The sequence below is a fragment of the Struthio camelus genome, chromosome 5, assembly GCF_040807025.1.
Source record: "Struthio camelus isolate bStrCam1 chromosome 5, bStrCam1.hap1, whole genome shotgun sequence".
Lineage (NCBI taxonomy): Eukaryota > Metazoa > Chordata > Aves > Struthioniformes > Struthionidae > Struthio > Struthio camelus.
The window spans coordinates 42540802-42554673 of record NC_090946.1 but is presented as its reverse complement, the minus strand read 5'-3'; the positions used below and the strand labels follow the sequence as shown (position 1 = coordinate 42554673).

At 41.8% G+C, this 13872-nt stretch overlaps 2 protein-coding genes across 5 annotated transcripts in view; both read right to left on the bottom strand.

The window, feature by feature from the left end:
- The window catches only part of CAPN3 (calpain 3), a 36515-nt gene extending 32711 nt beyond the window's left edge, over positions 1-3804 (bottom strand). For all 3 annotated transcript variants that reach the window (XR_011141482.1, XM_068945988.1, XM_068945989.1), the window contains exon 1: positions 2263-3804. Coding sequence is in view for 2 of the 3 variants with exons in the window: in XM_068945988.1 (XP_068802089.1) it covers positions 2263-2556 (294 nt within the window). In the remaining variant the exon portion in view is untranslated. The remainder of the gene's footprint in view (positions 1-2262) is intronic.
- Positions 3805-4851: 1047 nt separating this feature from the next.
- Positions 4852-13872, bottom strand: part of GANC (glucosidase alpha, neutral C) — a 28732-nt gene continuing 19711 nt past the window's right edge. Inside the window, exons 18-25 of one of the 2 annotated variants that reach the window (XM_068945985.1) lie at positions 13775-13839; positions 12553-12629; positions 11315-11389; positions 10086-10199; positions 9441-9553; positions 8006-8109; positions 7525-7581; positions 4852-7109 (exon numbers count right to left, since the gene is read on the bottom strand). In XM_068945985.1, the coding sequence (XP_068802086.1) occupies positions 7000-7109; positions 7525-7581; positions 8006-8109; positions 9441-9553; positions 10086-10199; positions 11315-11389; positions 12553-12629; positions 13775-13839 (715 nt within the window). In that variant the 3' untranslated portion in view covers positions 4852-6999. The remainder of the gene's footprint in view (positions 7110-7524; positions 7582-8005; positions 8110-9440; positions 9554-10085; positions 10200-11314; positions 11390-12552; positions 12630-13774; positions 13840-13872) is intronic. The other variant, XM_068945987.1, reaches the window with a different exon arrangement.

Sequence of the window (13872 nt, the reverse complement as noted above, 5' to 3'; positions counted from 1 at the left end):
TACGTAATATTATCAGGCAAGTCCTCCTACTCGTGGGATTTAACCTATAGTTTCAAAGCCCAGTGAAGCAAAGTACTGGGGTGGGTCTGGGATCAGCCTCAATAAATACAGGTCTCCTGGATCAGGGCCCAAGAGAAACCTCATTTTGCTGTTGTGATACGGACAACAAGATTGGGGATACATTCAAAAAAGAAAGCATTAGACATCTCCCCTCTTTGGCTACCTGCTGGATACAGCAATAACCTCATTTTTAAGAGATGCTTGACAACCACGTTTGCAACAGAAAGCATAAGCATCCCTACAAATACGGCCCAGTGTGTCCCAGGAAGGACAGACATCTGTACTGGGGCTATGACTGACTGGCTCCACGTCCTACAGCATGTTGGTGCTCGTCAGCTGCAGAATCCAGACCTGTTGAGTTCTGCTTCTGCTCTAACCTGCAGATGCATCAGGTACCTACATATTCACGTCATGAGAACAAAGATAGCTTAGGTTCTGATATTTAGGTTGTATTTTGAGTGGTTTACAGTCCCAGGCACCTTGATGTTACCTGAATAATAACTATACAGCTCCCAGACTTATTTGTTAACTAGTGGATTAGAGAAGTGTCTTTCAGATAGAGAAGGCTGAAGCTTCCCAAAAACAAAGGCCTGATCCACGTATGCCCATTTATATCAGACAAAGGTGAAGTTACATTGTGCCTTTTTGCCGTTTCAATGCTTTCTCATGTGCACGCTTACAGTCCATTTGCCCCAGTGTGCTGTCACTATACAGCTATATCACTTTCCTCCCTGTAGAAATCTGGGAGATTCCCTCCCCTTACAGATGATTGAGTTCCTGCTCCATTTAACTCATTTCTGGGTTGATGCAGCTGTGATGTTGCTGAAGGAGTGGGGCTGCACTTGGCTGCGTGACAGAGCATATACACACAGGCACCCCGAGGGGTGGACAGCCTATGGGTGTTTTTACGGAGACCTGTGGCAACAGATGTACTAAACCAAAGTGGAAAAACTTCTTTAAAGATACTCCGAAACTAATTCTCCCTCTACGTTTGAGTGAATTCTTCCAGTTCTTTCACAGACTGTTTCTCTGTGTTACCAAGAATAAGGAAAGAACTAAACTCCATTACCTTACTGAGAACTACTAACTATAGGAAGAGGTACATCAGTGCCTCTCTTATCTCACAGTGTTTGGATTAGACCCCTGCATCAGACATTATCACAAACTGGGACAACGCATTTTCCTACTCCTTTGTTTCAATTTACCTCTTTGCTCTGTTAAGAGCTACACGTCGCACATGTTGCTGTTGCAACAGCAGCATATGGCCATCTTCTCGTTCTGTAACAGCTACGCACAAAAGTTACTGGTCTTTTGCTATTTACTTATGTTATTGTGGTTAGCTTTATCTAGTCTCATGAACTTCGTCACGGAAGCACAGATTTCACTGTCAGAGAAGTATGGCAAATCTAGAAAAGGCAGCCAGTAATGTCAGAGAGCTAGCCAAGCGCCTCAAAACCACATCCTTGCTGCCAGACAGGGCTAAGGCAGCATCCTGGGGGCTGTCACGCTGGAGGGGAGCAGCTGCCTGGCAGGGATGACAGCGAAAAAACTCATCTTGTGGTAGGACTGAGAATCAATGTGGAATTGCAGAATGAGTCCTCCGCATGTGAGAGGCTGAGGGCGGGAAAGAACAGGAAGGCTGGCTGAGGAAATGCCCACAAGATAGGAAAAAAGAAGGGGACTAGTATACAGGCATCTATCCTCACAGTGATTTTAACCCCCACATTTTTGGTGAGCAGGCTAATCAACTTCTGAAAGTCAGCTGAGCAAGGTTGGGAACGAACAACAACTGTATAAAAACATGTTTCATCATTGCATAATCTGTTTTCTTATTTTCACACACTAGGAAAGCAGCAGAATACTGAAGACAAGAGAAATAAGATAGTGCCCAATAATATGCTGGAGCACAAGAACTTGTTTTCTTTGGCAGCTTCAGATGAGAAAACTCCAAACAAATCATGCAAGAAGCCAATTAAACGTCATTCTTTTTTTTCTACATGCATCATTCCATCTCTTTTTATTGTATTTTAGTCATTATATATTCCCTCTGACCTTTCTCAGCCTAGAGCACTACCCTGGAAGATAACTACTTAAGGAACTACACTTACAGCTTAGTTTCTTTCCCCTCCTGCAAAACAAGCATGCTCAGGGTGAATACTTTGATTTACAGACAGTAAAAGGCATAGCAAACATGTTACTTACACGTGGTCTTTTCCACTCAAACTTGATGGGGATTTTCTGGCTATAGAAGAAGGAGGTCTCATTAGGTGGGAAATCAGGATCTTCATAGAGGATGTTTTTCTCCAGGCACTTCTTGTGAAGCTCTTCATAGGTCTTTTCCTTTACTCTGATAATGGGCTGGTTGCGACTGATTATGGCAGAATAAATCCCCCCTGTGCCCCCACCTGTACCTTCAGCTGTAGTGCTAACAGTAGCACTGGGAACTGACCCAGCAGCTGTCTGCTGAGCCACCGCTGCATTTATGGCAGTTGGCATGGGAATCAGATTTAAAGCAAGCGTTAAAAGAAAGGAAGATCTTGAAAACTTGAAGGAAGTTTGGCAAAAGAGGAAGTTGCTTTGTAAAAAGCGTTTCCTTTTTGTCGAAAGTCTCCTAATCAAATTTGCAAACAAAGTTCCATGTAGTTGAGCAGTTTGTGCATCCTCTTGAAGGGCAGTATTTTGTCATAAGTAATTGGTTTTTATTCTGTGCTGTGGAACAAGATAACCTGTTGTTTAATTCCTGTGCCTAAGCTGTTGCTTCTACAGCATGTGCATATGCCTGCCCTCTGCGTGTGTGTGTGTGTAAGCACCCAGAAGAGTCAAGTTTTAACCCGGGAAGCCTAAAAATAACCACAGGCAGAGAGAGAGAGAGAGACCCAACGGGAGAGGGAGTGGTTAGCGAGAGGGTGCGAGTCTGCTGCGCAGCTCGTGGCATGGCCAAGCATGTTCTTGGGCTTTGTGGGTGCAGGCTGACTCCTGGTGCAAGCAGCTTGCCTTTTCCTCAAGTAGAGAGAACAGTCAAAATTGGGAGCTAAACTTCCACTGATGCGGGAACATAATTATAAAGTACTGTTAGCCAATAAACTACTCCTGATGCTCCTTAAGGGACTGTTGAATTGTTCTTTTTTTTCCCCCCTGTGCTACTGAAGAGATATCTTTGTATACAGTCCTAATGGTGAAAAGCACAGATAATTTTATTTGATGCTACCGAGGTCAGTCCAATACATGCCAGTTGGGGTTTAGCTCCTCCAGGTTACAGCAAGAGGAGTGCAGCTTGCCAGGAGTAAGATTCACCTGGTGATAGCTACTTCCCACTTAAAAGGCACCTTTATGTACAGGCGCTTGGTGTGGAAATCGTGCCACTAGATCGTGCCTAATCGTGCCTTAGATTAGGATGTACTAATCTAAGAGGAAATATATGACTCTTTGCACATTTATTTTCTTGTGGTGGGTTAAGGGCCAAATTCAATCACTTGTGAAAGAAAAATCAAACTGCTTTTCAAACACATGTTGCTCTTCTCTGTTACTCAGCTCTTTAAAGGGTGACATCATTCTATATGTAGCAAGAAAAGCCCTCTAACACCCTGATTTTCTTTGATTGGGAAGTCTCAAATCACATGATAGCACCAGTGTTATTTTTGCCTAATGACACTAGTAGCTGGGCTCTGGCTCATGTGCACACTGATGACTTGCCTTAGTACTAGAGTGTTTGTCAAAGCAATGGTTTTTTTTTTTTTGGTTTGGTTGGTATTTGTTCCTCAGCCATTTGTTTGGTTTGCTCATTTCAAGTCAACACTACAATGGACAATATAGCTTATTAGACCCCTCAAGCTCCATTAGGGCAATCTTTGAATAAGCTAATACAGTTAGCAAGTTCAGCCAACCTCTGGGAATATTAATTCTCGTGTTTCTAACAGTGGCCTAAATCCTTTTCTTTTTTATTATGAATGCAAGGTTCTTGCACCAACAGGGCAATGAGAAAGGGCTGATTCAAGCGTCCTTGGAAACAGGAAAGCAATTGTTTCCAGAAAGGTTGTCCAGCTGTGGAATTGATGACTTCCTCATTACATTTAGGTATGAGGATTGCAGGTCTTGTATCTGACATGACTTTGCAGGGCAGCTTGGCACACACGTGTCACTCTTTCCAGGATATTTCAAGGGCAACATGCTTCTCGCTCTTCACCTTACATTGCTCTTTATGGATGTGTGGGGGTATTTTCTGGTTACAGCTGTACTTCTCCTTTTCCTATTTTTACTAGATGAGTGATTTTCCTCTTGTAGGGCTTTTTGTGAGAAGCAGGAGTTGCTAGCAAAAGACAAATGGTGTCTTTGAAGAAATGCAATTTACTACAGAGATGAATGGATGGGCTGTCTACTACAGATACCAAAAAGCCCTTTGTCCACTTGGAATCGAGCCACCTTTTGTGATGGAATTCCTTGCAAGTAAAAGTACCGAACAGTTAACCTTGTTCAGGCAAGGCAGAAGTGGACTACATGTATGACTGCTGCTACAAATGCCAACGTAAATGTTATTTTTTGGAATTTAATTCCTCAGGCCTAAAGACTTAACTTCTAAGAGCTGCTGAGCAACTAATTCCTGTGGAAATCTATAGAATTTAGGCACTTCATACTACTGAAAATTTGACCCACGAGCACTTACTATAGTGCAGATATCGTCCTGAGGGTCACAGCATAAAAAGCAGTCATGCGCTTTAATCAGATACATTTTAAAGAATACTAGTTAGAGATTCTCCATAATAGAAAGAAGGTTGGAAGGAAAGAGGCATGTAACTCACTTCACTGTTACTTTATTCCACTTACTTTCACATTTCAAAAATACCAGTTAAAATGTTTCATTAAAATGCTCCAGTCAATAATTACACAGTCAGAAGCACCATTATGCTTAAATATAGGAATTAATCATCAATTAAAGCTTAGAAACCAACAGAAAAATAGGGCCTGACTCTCTTCTCACAGATGTAAAAGACCTGTTTGCTACTATTCCACTTGCCTGCACTAAGCACAGCACTGTTTGGGCTGCCAGTGTCCAGTTCCTACAGCAGAGGCTCACAGTGCCTGCTGGAAGGGTTGAAAAAGAGCTCTGCAGAATAAAGGAGGAACCTATGGGTCTGGTGGGGAACAAGCTGCACTCAGTAGTCAAGAGCAGAGCAATCACATTTTGCTCTTACACCTGATATTTGCAGAAATCTGCCCTACAGAGGACAAACAGCAGCAGGTGGCAGTGACTGACTAACCAAGCTCAGGCAGGGCTTAGTAAGAGCAGTGCACATTGTACAAAGGGACAGTTATGTTCCCTTTAGTCAGCAAAAATGTTAACCATGCTTCTCTGCTCCCCAAGAGCCAATTTACAGATCTTTCTAGAAAACATTTCCTTACCATACTGAAAGAAATTAAATAAATTCCGCTCTTCTAGACCCATAAAACCCAAATGATGGTATGTTCACGCTTGACTTAAAGCAGAACTTACTTTAAAATAACATATTTGACAACTGTAGCAAAGTGAAAGGCCAATCAAATTGTGGAGTAACAGCAGCCTGTGAGGAGAGGTGCACCATGTGGAAGGGGTAGTGGGACCAGGCAGGATGTAAAGGATGTAGGACTCAGGATGTGTCTCTTGGCTTTGAAAAGGGAAGAAAGCAGTGGAGCACCCCTGTTGTGTTTGCAGAGAAGGTGGGATTGTGAGGCAAGAGAGAATTAGGGTAAGTTGTAAGAGAATGGGGTAATATGCATGAAATGGGATGAATTAATCCCATTAAGTTTAAGAATTTTTTCTGTTATAAAGAAAATCTCAAGCACTTCGAGTTTCCTTTGCCTGAAAAAACTTTTCTATTGCCATCTACCAAACTCAAAGCTCAGCTAGATACTAAAAGTGACCAAGAAATTGCTAAAATATATCTAAAGAAAGCCAGGCGTTAGCAGGAACTGAAAGATGCGCAAGAGCAGAGCTGTCCATAAGCAGAGTTGCTGTACCAGGCTGGCTGTAACCAACAACATTCATGCATTCAGACATACGGACAATTCCTTCCTAACAAAAGACTTAAAAAAAAAAAAAAAAAAACACAGTTGTGCTGGCAGAGATGGGGAGCAATAACGTGTAAAGTATTTCTGTAGCAGTCCTGCTGCTACCTCATGCCAATATTGCACTTCTGTAGACTTGTGCTTTCTTGAAAATCCAAATACCAAAGTTTCAAATCCAGTTGTTAAAGAGACTTCTCCATTTCCATTTCACATGCTTTTACCTTCACGCAACTGACTGGCATTGCTTATTCAAACCTTAGCTTCAGTTCAGCCTGAACCGTTCAGCTAGCATCGTTAACTTTCCTGTACAAACTGCCTGATTTTGCACTGTCGTAAGGACTGGAAAGGGGGAGTGCCTGTAATCACGCTGGGTGACTCCTTCTGTGTTTGTTTGCACAAAGCAGGAACTCTGACCATAACTTCCACATCTGACATACCTATCGATGCTGTTTGTTAAACTGGCACAGAGCTATTCTTCCCAAGTGCTCTAGCCTGTGAATAGTTTGATTTCCAGGTGCTTTTATTAAACCGCATGCCAACCAGCCACAACCTCACCCACTCATCAAGTCAGGATTTTCTGGTGCAAGTGAAGGCAGAACTCCACCTTAATGCCTTACTGAAGCTAGCCTGGACCAGATAGCAATTAGCTTTTTACCACAAGTACAATCCCATTGCTATTACTTTTGCCAACTACTGACTTGAGAAGAATGACTCACGTCTAACTTACTGTTTTAAAAGAAAGACTATAGGATATGTTAGTTTGCGAGGAGGGAAATATATTCTTTGCGAGGAGGGAAATATATTCTTTGATCTAACTGGATTCAAACAAGCATTTTAATTCCTCCAAACTCGTTTCCTTTCAACCTCTCAGTGAATTCTCCGAAGAAGCTGTTTCTCCTTTCACTTGATATGAATCTCCCAGTCAGCACCAATACTCAGGGCTAATTTTTCCAGTATCAACGCAGAGGTCTTCGTATCATATGTGAAAACCACTTCTTTTTCTTTCCCATCTGAACAGGACAAGAGAGTTTAACCATACGCTTTAAGAAGAACCTTTCTGAAGCACAGTTACACACGACTCCCTCTTGTTAATTCAGACTGCCCATGGTACTAGTGGGAGAGACTGACTAGAAAAGAAATAGTCAAATCTGCCCAGGATACACATAAGAATGTAGCAGAACTGGAGACACTATTTCTTGTCTTCTGGCCTTTCAAACTAACTTGGGGTGCATGAGCTTCTGCCACAAAACTATTCAATGATTTCTCTGTATAGAAGTTGATAACTTATTCTCCAAGCACCCTACAAGTCCTGAGCATGGACAGGTGCAGGCAGAAAGTCTATGTTCACATGATTCCCAAAGTGAAGGGGTGTGCTTGGAAAGCACCAAGGAGTGACAAGCCCTCTCTGCAGACGCCACTGCTTACCCCTGTGGGATCCCTTGCAACTTCTAGACATCCCCATACAGTCAGGGTCTCCAGGCTCTGTCGAATGAGCAAGAGAACAGAAGAGTAATTTTGTTTTAGTCTGCACATTTCCTCTTTTGACTAGGCAGATATACAGGTCTGACCTGTACAACAGAAGGACCACATGGTCCTTCATTTTAAATGCTATCACTGGTCATATGCTTTGCAGGATGAACTTATCTGAACTTGTTACTTCTGAAGCACCGTTACTGATGTATCTATTACCTTACAAAACAAATGTTCTTCAGTTCTGCATGTAGTATCAGTGGTGAGTAACTGCTAACTTCTTTCACTAAATTTTGCTCTTGATATCCAAAAAGTAGCAAAGACGACTGAACAAAGATGCTCCCCATATACAGCTGTCAGTTTGCAGCCTCTAATGAACGCCACCAGTACAAGAGTATTTCAAATAATTGCAGTGAAATACAAGTTAGTTCATTACCCTTTAAACATGTTGTCACAGAGATGGGTTGCTCTCCAAGTCCCAGAATTATCACCCGCTCAACTATGCATGTAGTGTGGTACTGTCCATTTTCATCTGTGCAACTGAAAAAGAAATATTTCATATACAGTAGTTCCTGTCCATCAACAGCAGTTTAGCATCATGCAGAAAAACCACTACTTCCGTCTCTCCCTGAAGGTTCCCAGTACTGTTTTTAGTTTTTATGTATTTACCTTTCTCCTGAAACAGATACAATTTTCTCCACTATCAGATGAATTTTTTTGTATAGCAGACTTTACAAAAATTAGAGAGGAGAATAAAAGTATTCCAAGGCATCTTATGATTAAAGAAATGCAGCTTTAACAACCGGAAAGGTTCTGAGATTTAGCCAAATGGTAGTGTCAAAATCCCTTTCTCAACACAAATGTAAAGCTGTCTAATTTTAACACTTTTCAAGCAAGGTGTTTCAATTTGTATCATAACTATCTTTCATTTTGAAACAAATTTAATTTGAAGTATTTATTTTTAATTAAAAAGCTCTAAAAAAAGCTTAGATCCAAAATAAAAGTGTTCACTTTGAGTTGAATATAACATTCTGTTCTCTCCAAAGATAAATTCCAGATCTGCTAGTGATTAACATCTTTCACCTCCCTCCTGAACTTTCAAGTTTTTCATATTTTACAATCTTGCCAGATAAAGGGATGTGAAGCATACTTTTACCTACACTATCCGAGCTAATCTGCAGTTTTGCTCTGTGCTAATTTTTGTAGTTTGAGAACCAATTTCTGCATATTTTTGAAGCCTAAAAGAATAATGAAATACTTGTAAATTCATTTTTTATGAACTGAACAGCCCCACAGGCAATAAACCGCACTGGTAAAACTGTAGCAGTGATGTATTTGAAATCTCTTTCCTTTCAAGTAGCAAATATGGATATTGTTGGCTTTTAGTTGTTTCACTCAACCTTTGCAGGGTGTACCCTTGTGCGTCCTTTCACATATTTTAATATGGTAAGATATATGGTGCATTTGCTGATGATTTTCAGACTATACGTAACGGTGTCTCTTTGTGGTTCCTATACCTTAGAAGATACAAACACTCTAGGGGTTGCCTATTTGCAAACCTCCCACTTTATTGTCCTTTGTTTCTCCGATATATTTTATTTTTGGTGATGACTTTCTTTGTATTTATTTGAGTAAATATGTAAATTTGAGTAAACTGAAACAATATTAGACAACTCAGCATTTCAAGCGCTGTTGTATCTAGACTTATGCGTCACTTACCTATGCAGTTTTATGAGAGATTCTGCTTGCTCTGGGTCTTCACTAGCAATGGATGAGACTAACACTTGTACATTTGTAAAGAGGTCTAATGAACTAGAAAAGGCATTTTGAGTGGTAGCATGTTGGATTTTGTCTACATTTGTTGCTGTTACCTGGAAGAGAGAACTTTCTTGTGGAAAGTGAATTTCCAGTGCAGGAACTGCTTCTCATGGAGGTACTGGAATGAATGCCCATCATCTAGGTAGAGTTCACCTTTTGCATAGCCCTGTTGAACACGCCAGATGGAGTAGAAATTAACAGGAGCTTCTAGTGTTGGACAATGAAGCTGAAAACAGTAAGTCTCACTATATGCTAATATTTTATAGTGAAGGCTTGTTTTTTAGCAACTTGAATCTCTGGAAGGCTCAGGGAGTCCAGCTCTGAAAGTGCTCTGGACACTTGGACATCCTGATTTTGTAAACTGATGCATGTGCCTGGTGACACCTCTTTTATTGGAAAGGATAGCTGTGGGATTTTCTGGCTTGTAGAGGAAGTGTGTGGCCTACCCATTCTCTGCTCCTTTCTCCAAAGGACTAGAGGAGAGCTGGGAAAGGTCAGAAAATGTTCTGTGCTACACTCAGTCTCACTCTGAGGGAACAGTGGGAGTGAGGTGAGACCCCAGGTAGAAGGAGTAAAGGAGAGCCACCAGGTGTGCAGACACAGACACCTCTGTGCTGATCAAGCAGGCAGAAAGGACCTAAAAAGGATGGATGGGATAAAAAAAACAACTTTGTAAAGGAAAGGTCATCGCAGAGTACCTCTGTGTCCAGGGCCACATGCAGCGCATAAGAAATATCTGTCATCCACTCCGTGGACTTTCCAGCTGTGGTCTTCAGAGGTATCACAGTTCCCCCACGCTGGAATACAGGGATCTGCCAATAACAAAGCCAGGGTAGAAAAGTTCATATAAGCTGATCACACAATTTTAACTTACGTGACAGGAAAACTGCAGCTTTTTCTTATCAAACCTCAGAAATGAACGTTTACTGTGAGCACATAAGAAAAACTATTCAATTAACAATGAGAACAGTAGTTACTTCCTGTATGTGTTCAAGCCAACCATCTCTGCTGGGAGAAGTCACCCTTACAATACCTCACTTCCCTGCTACCAGGGCACATTAGTGTTCCACTCCAACAACAGAGACAGGATTTCAGGAAGATCGTTTCCTGAGGTACAACAGTTGCTGTAATGCACTTGCACTGAGGTCCTAGGTCCATCTGGCTAACTTTCTTAATTGAGTGGGTCTGTCATAGGAAAGGCAACAATATCACATGGCCCAAGGGAGCTTCTCAATTGCTAAGCACATTGAAAAAAAAACTTATTTTACTTCAACCATTTTGATGAAATATTGCCACTGCAGACTGGTAGACTCCTAACGGGGAGCCCTGTAGTGCTCAGTTAATACAAGATTGCTTATTACCTTTTTCTACAGAGTTGTTCTGAATGCATGTTGAAGTGTATCCACACAAAAAGTAGCGCAGATTATCTAGAACGTGATACATGCCCAAATTCACTGAGCTGCAATTACTTTATGCAGACATGTCTCTATGAGCATTTTTGAAAGATTTTGCACTTTGTTTTGGAAAAAAAAAAGTAAACAACTTCATCTTAAGCGTGAAGATTATCTGCTAGGGAATTGGTGCAGATTAATAGAAATACACACCCAGGCTTAGTGTGCCACAATTTCTGTGTCTAGACAGGCCCTGGCAGGTCACTAAGATGTTGGGCAGGATGTCACTGGAATTCATTTTTACCATAATTAACCCTTCTTCCAGCTGTCTGTGCTCTGCTCATAGTATCAGTTTTCGGTTTTAGAATGGTTTGGTCTGAAGTTAACACAGAGACTTTTCTTCTCTACAAAAGCTGTTTTAGATTACAATCCTACAAGGAGATTGAAAGGTCTCGTTTTAGATTTTGAGCGCTTTACAAAAAAGTCTATTTTATTTTTTCAGCTCAACGAAAGTAGTATTTTTAAAAAAAGCATACATTCTCCAGCGTTACTGGGATCTTCAGAGCGCCTGCAGCTTCCATTCGTTTCAATTTTCTGAAATCATACCAAATCTAGGAAAAAACGAAGAAAGAATGAGCCCAACACATCTATGGAACAATCTGTTCCCTCTGCAAGGGGCAGTTGCTCTTTCACTCCATCTGGTACTCTCACTATTCCTACCAGTTTATTTGAGGTGCAAGAAGTCGCATTTACTTTTTAAATCCATTGACATTACGAAGAGAAAGAATAAATTGTCATTCCTGAATCACAAAATTAGGCTGCTCTTTCCTACACTTTGCACACAACTTGTATGTTTTAAAGCATCTGGAGGTGCCGAACAATGATACAACTATTCTAATTAAGAAAAAAAGTAAGCTCCAGAATAAGCATATTGATATTGAAATGAAAACTAACAATAACGTTGCTAAAATAGGTCACAAAAATAAGGAACATCTGCAACTTCCCCTGCATCACAGTCGTCACCAGGCAGTGAATTCCCACAGAGATGCTTATAAAACTACTTTTCTTAGCTTGCTTGGAGAGCCTAGCCTCTTTTTTCCCCTTAAATTGATAAAATAATTAGCGTCCTTGCGTGCATTAGTAGAGTCGCAAGGCTTTCGCACTCCACTTTGCTGCTGTCTTTCCTTTTGTCTCTAGAGATGAATCTCAAACTTTTCCTTAGGAAATACATTCCCAGATTCCTTCCCTTTCTCCACATCTCAGCTGCTGAAACAAAATGCTCTGTGTAGGAGTGGATCACAGCGCCATCCTGTGGATGTATAACTTGACTTCGGAGAGAAACTGATCTCTCTGCATGTCAAAGTGTTTCAAACCTATGCACTCCAGCTCCAGGCTACTGAGGCTTCCATTTCTTTGTTATAATTTCCCTTTCCCTAGCTTCCCTCTGGTTTCCTTATGAACTTCCCTTCAAAGCTCCCTTTTATTCCAGGTAAAAGAGAAGTTTAACCCTAAGAGAAATACATGAAAGAAAGGAATCGACAATTTAGTGTGGAGACCTGTGCAGCAGCTCTTGGAAAAGCAAGTCTGCTGTGAGCCAAGTGTGTGAGGCACCAAGATGGCAGAAAGGTCCAGAGCGGTGGACTGTGATGGGCACAGGACAGCTATCACTACTGCATGACAGTGGCAACACCACTTCTTAGTGGGGAGCTGGGAGACTGCAATATAGAACATTTCTTTGGGTTGAACAGCTGAGCAGCTTCTTACTCAACCTCACCTCCTCTGACCCAGGAAGCAGAACGCTCACTGTCCTGGCCTCTCGCTCAGTGACCGGATGCACCAGCAAAGCATTTCCTGGAGAAAAACATATACACAGCAATGAGTGACTGCTATGATCCTTAAGGCTGCATCTCAGCAGAGTGGTAGCTGTGCGCTCTGGTGTTCCCTGGGGTTGCCAACCTCTCAGAGCCATTCTAGGGAGTTGCCTAGGCCATGCCATGTCCTGAGGTTCACTTTCTGCTGGAAATGAAGACACATGTAAGGAGCTCATGGCTGCTGGGGTCTCACTCTGTTTAGCATCAGGACTCCACAACCCTGCAGCTTAGGGGCACTCCTGGGTCCCTCACAGTCTGAGAGGTGAATTCCTGTTGTGCTCTTTGGTTGAACAAAAAACATGCTCTTCTAACCAAAACAGTGGAAGAAGGGACTGCCCTTGTCAGACAAATTCTGCTTAAGCATATTGCACTGGGGATGGTTACACTTCACTCCTAACAACACATTAACTCATACAGACTACATGGCACAATATTCACTTTGAGAAACTTCTCTCCTCCTTGCCCATCAGTGATACAGCCTGAACTTCCATAGAGTCCTCTGATGCTTTGCTTCCCCCACTTGGGTTCGCTACGTTCTCCTGACCGCCTTGGTGAGACTTGTGCAGGAGAAATTAATGTCCCTTCATTTGAAAGTGTTTGTGCGCACTCTTGAGTCCAGAGGAATTGGGGGGGGGGGGGGGGGAAAAACTGTCCTCCCACCTTCTTTCTTCCCTTACAAGCTGGATGTGCATCACATAAACACACTCATCTCCTGAGCTTAATTTCTGAAAGTACTGACTTTAGCAGCCAGCCATATATCACAGTAAAAACCAACCACCTTTGGATAGTAGCTGTTTGCCGCTGTCATTTTTGAAGCGGACTGTAGTCTTAGCTGCTACAGGGAATTTCCATCTGTTTCAGGTCAAAACAACAGCTGTGTTTTTTAAAACTTACTAGGTGAGACTGACCTCAATTTTTGCATCTCAGATGACTCCAATTTTCAAAGTGCTCACAATTCATCTGTGACAATCAGGTCGTTTAAAGAGGTCTCAAGTTCAGCATTCAGTAACAGCATCACATTTAAGAGTCCCGGACAGAGTTTTCTTGCTTTCTTTTTGTCATGTCACACTTTAACCTCAAAAACACTCAACTCAAATTCCAGACATAGAGAAATCACCTACTTACCCAACATGTACTCGTTTTCCACATCAAAAGTGTCTATTTTCCCTGGAAACTCTACCCAGAGAGGCCTGTAGAAAGCAAGATAGTGGAATTCAGTTAGT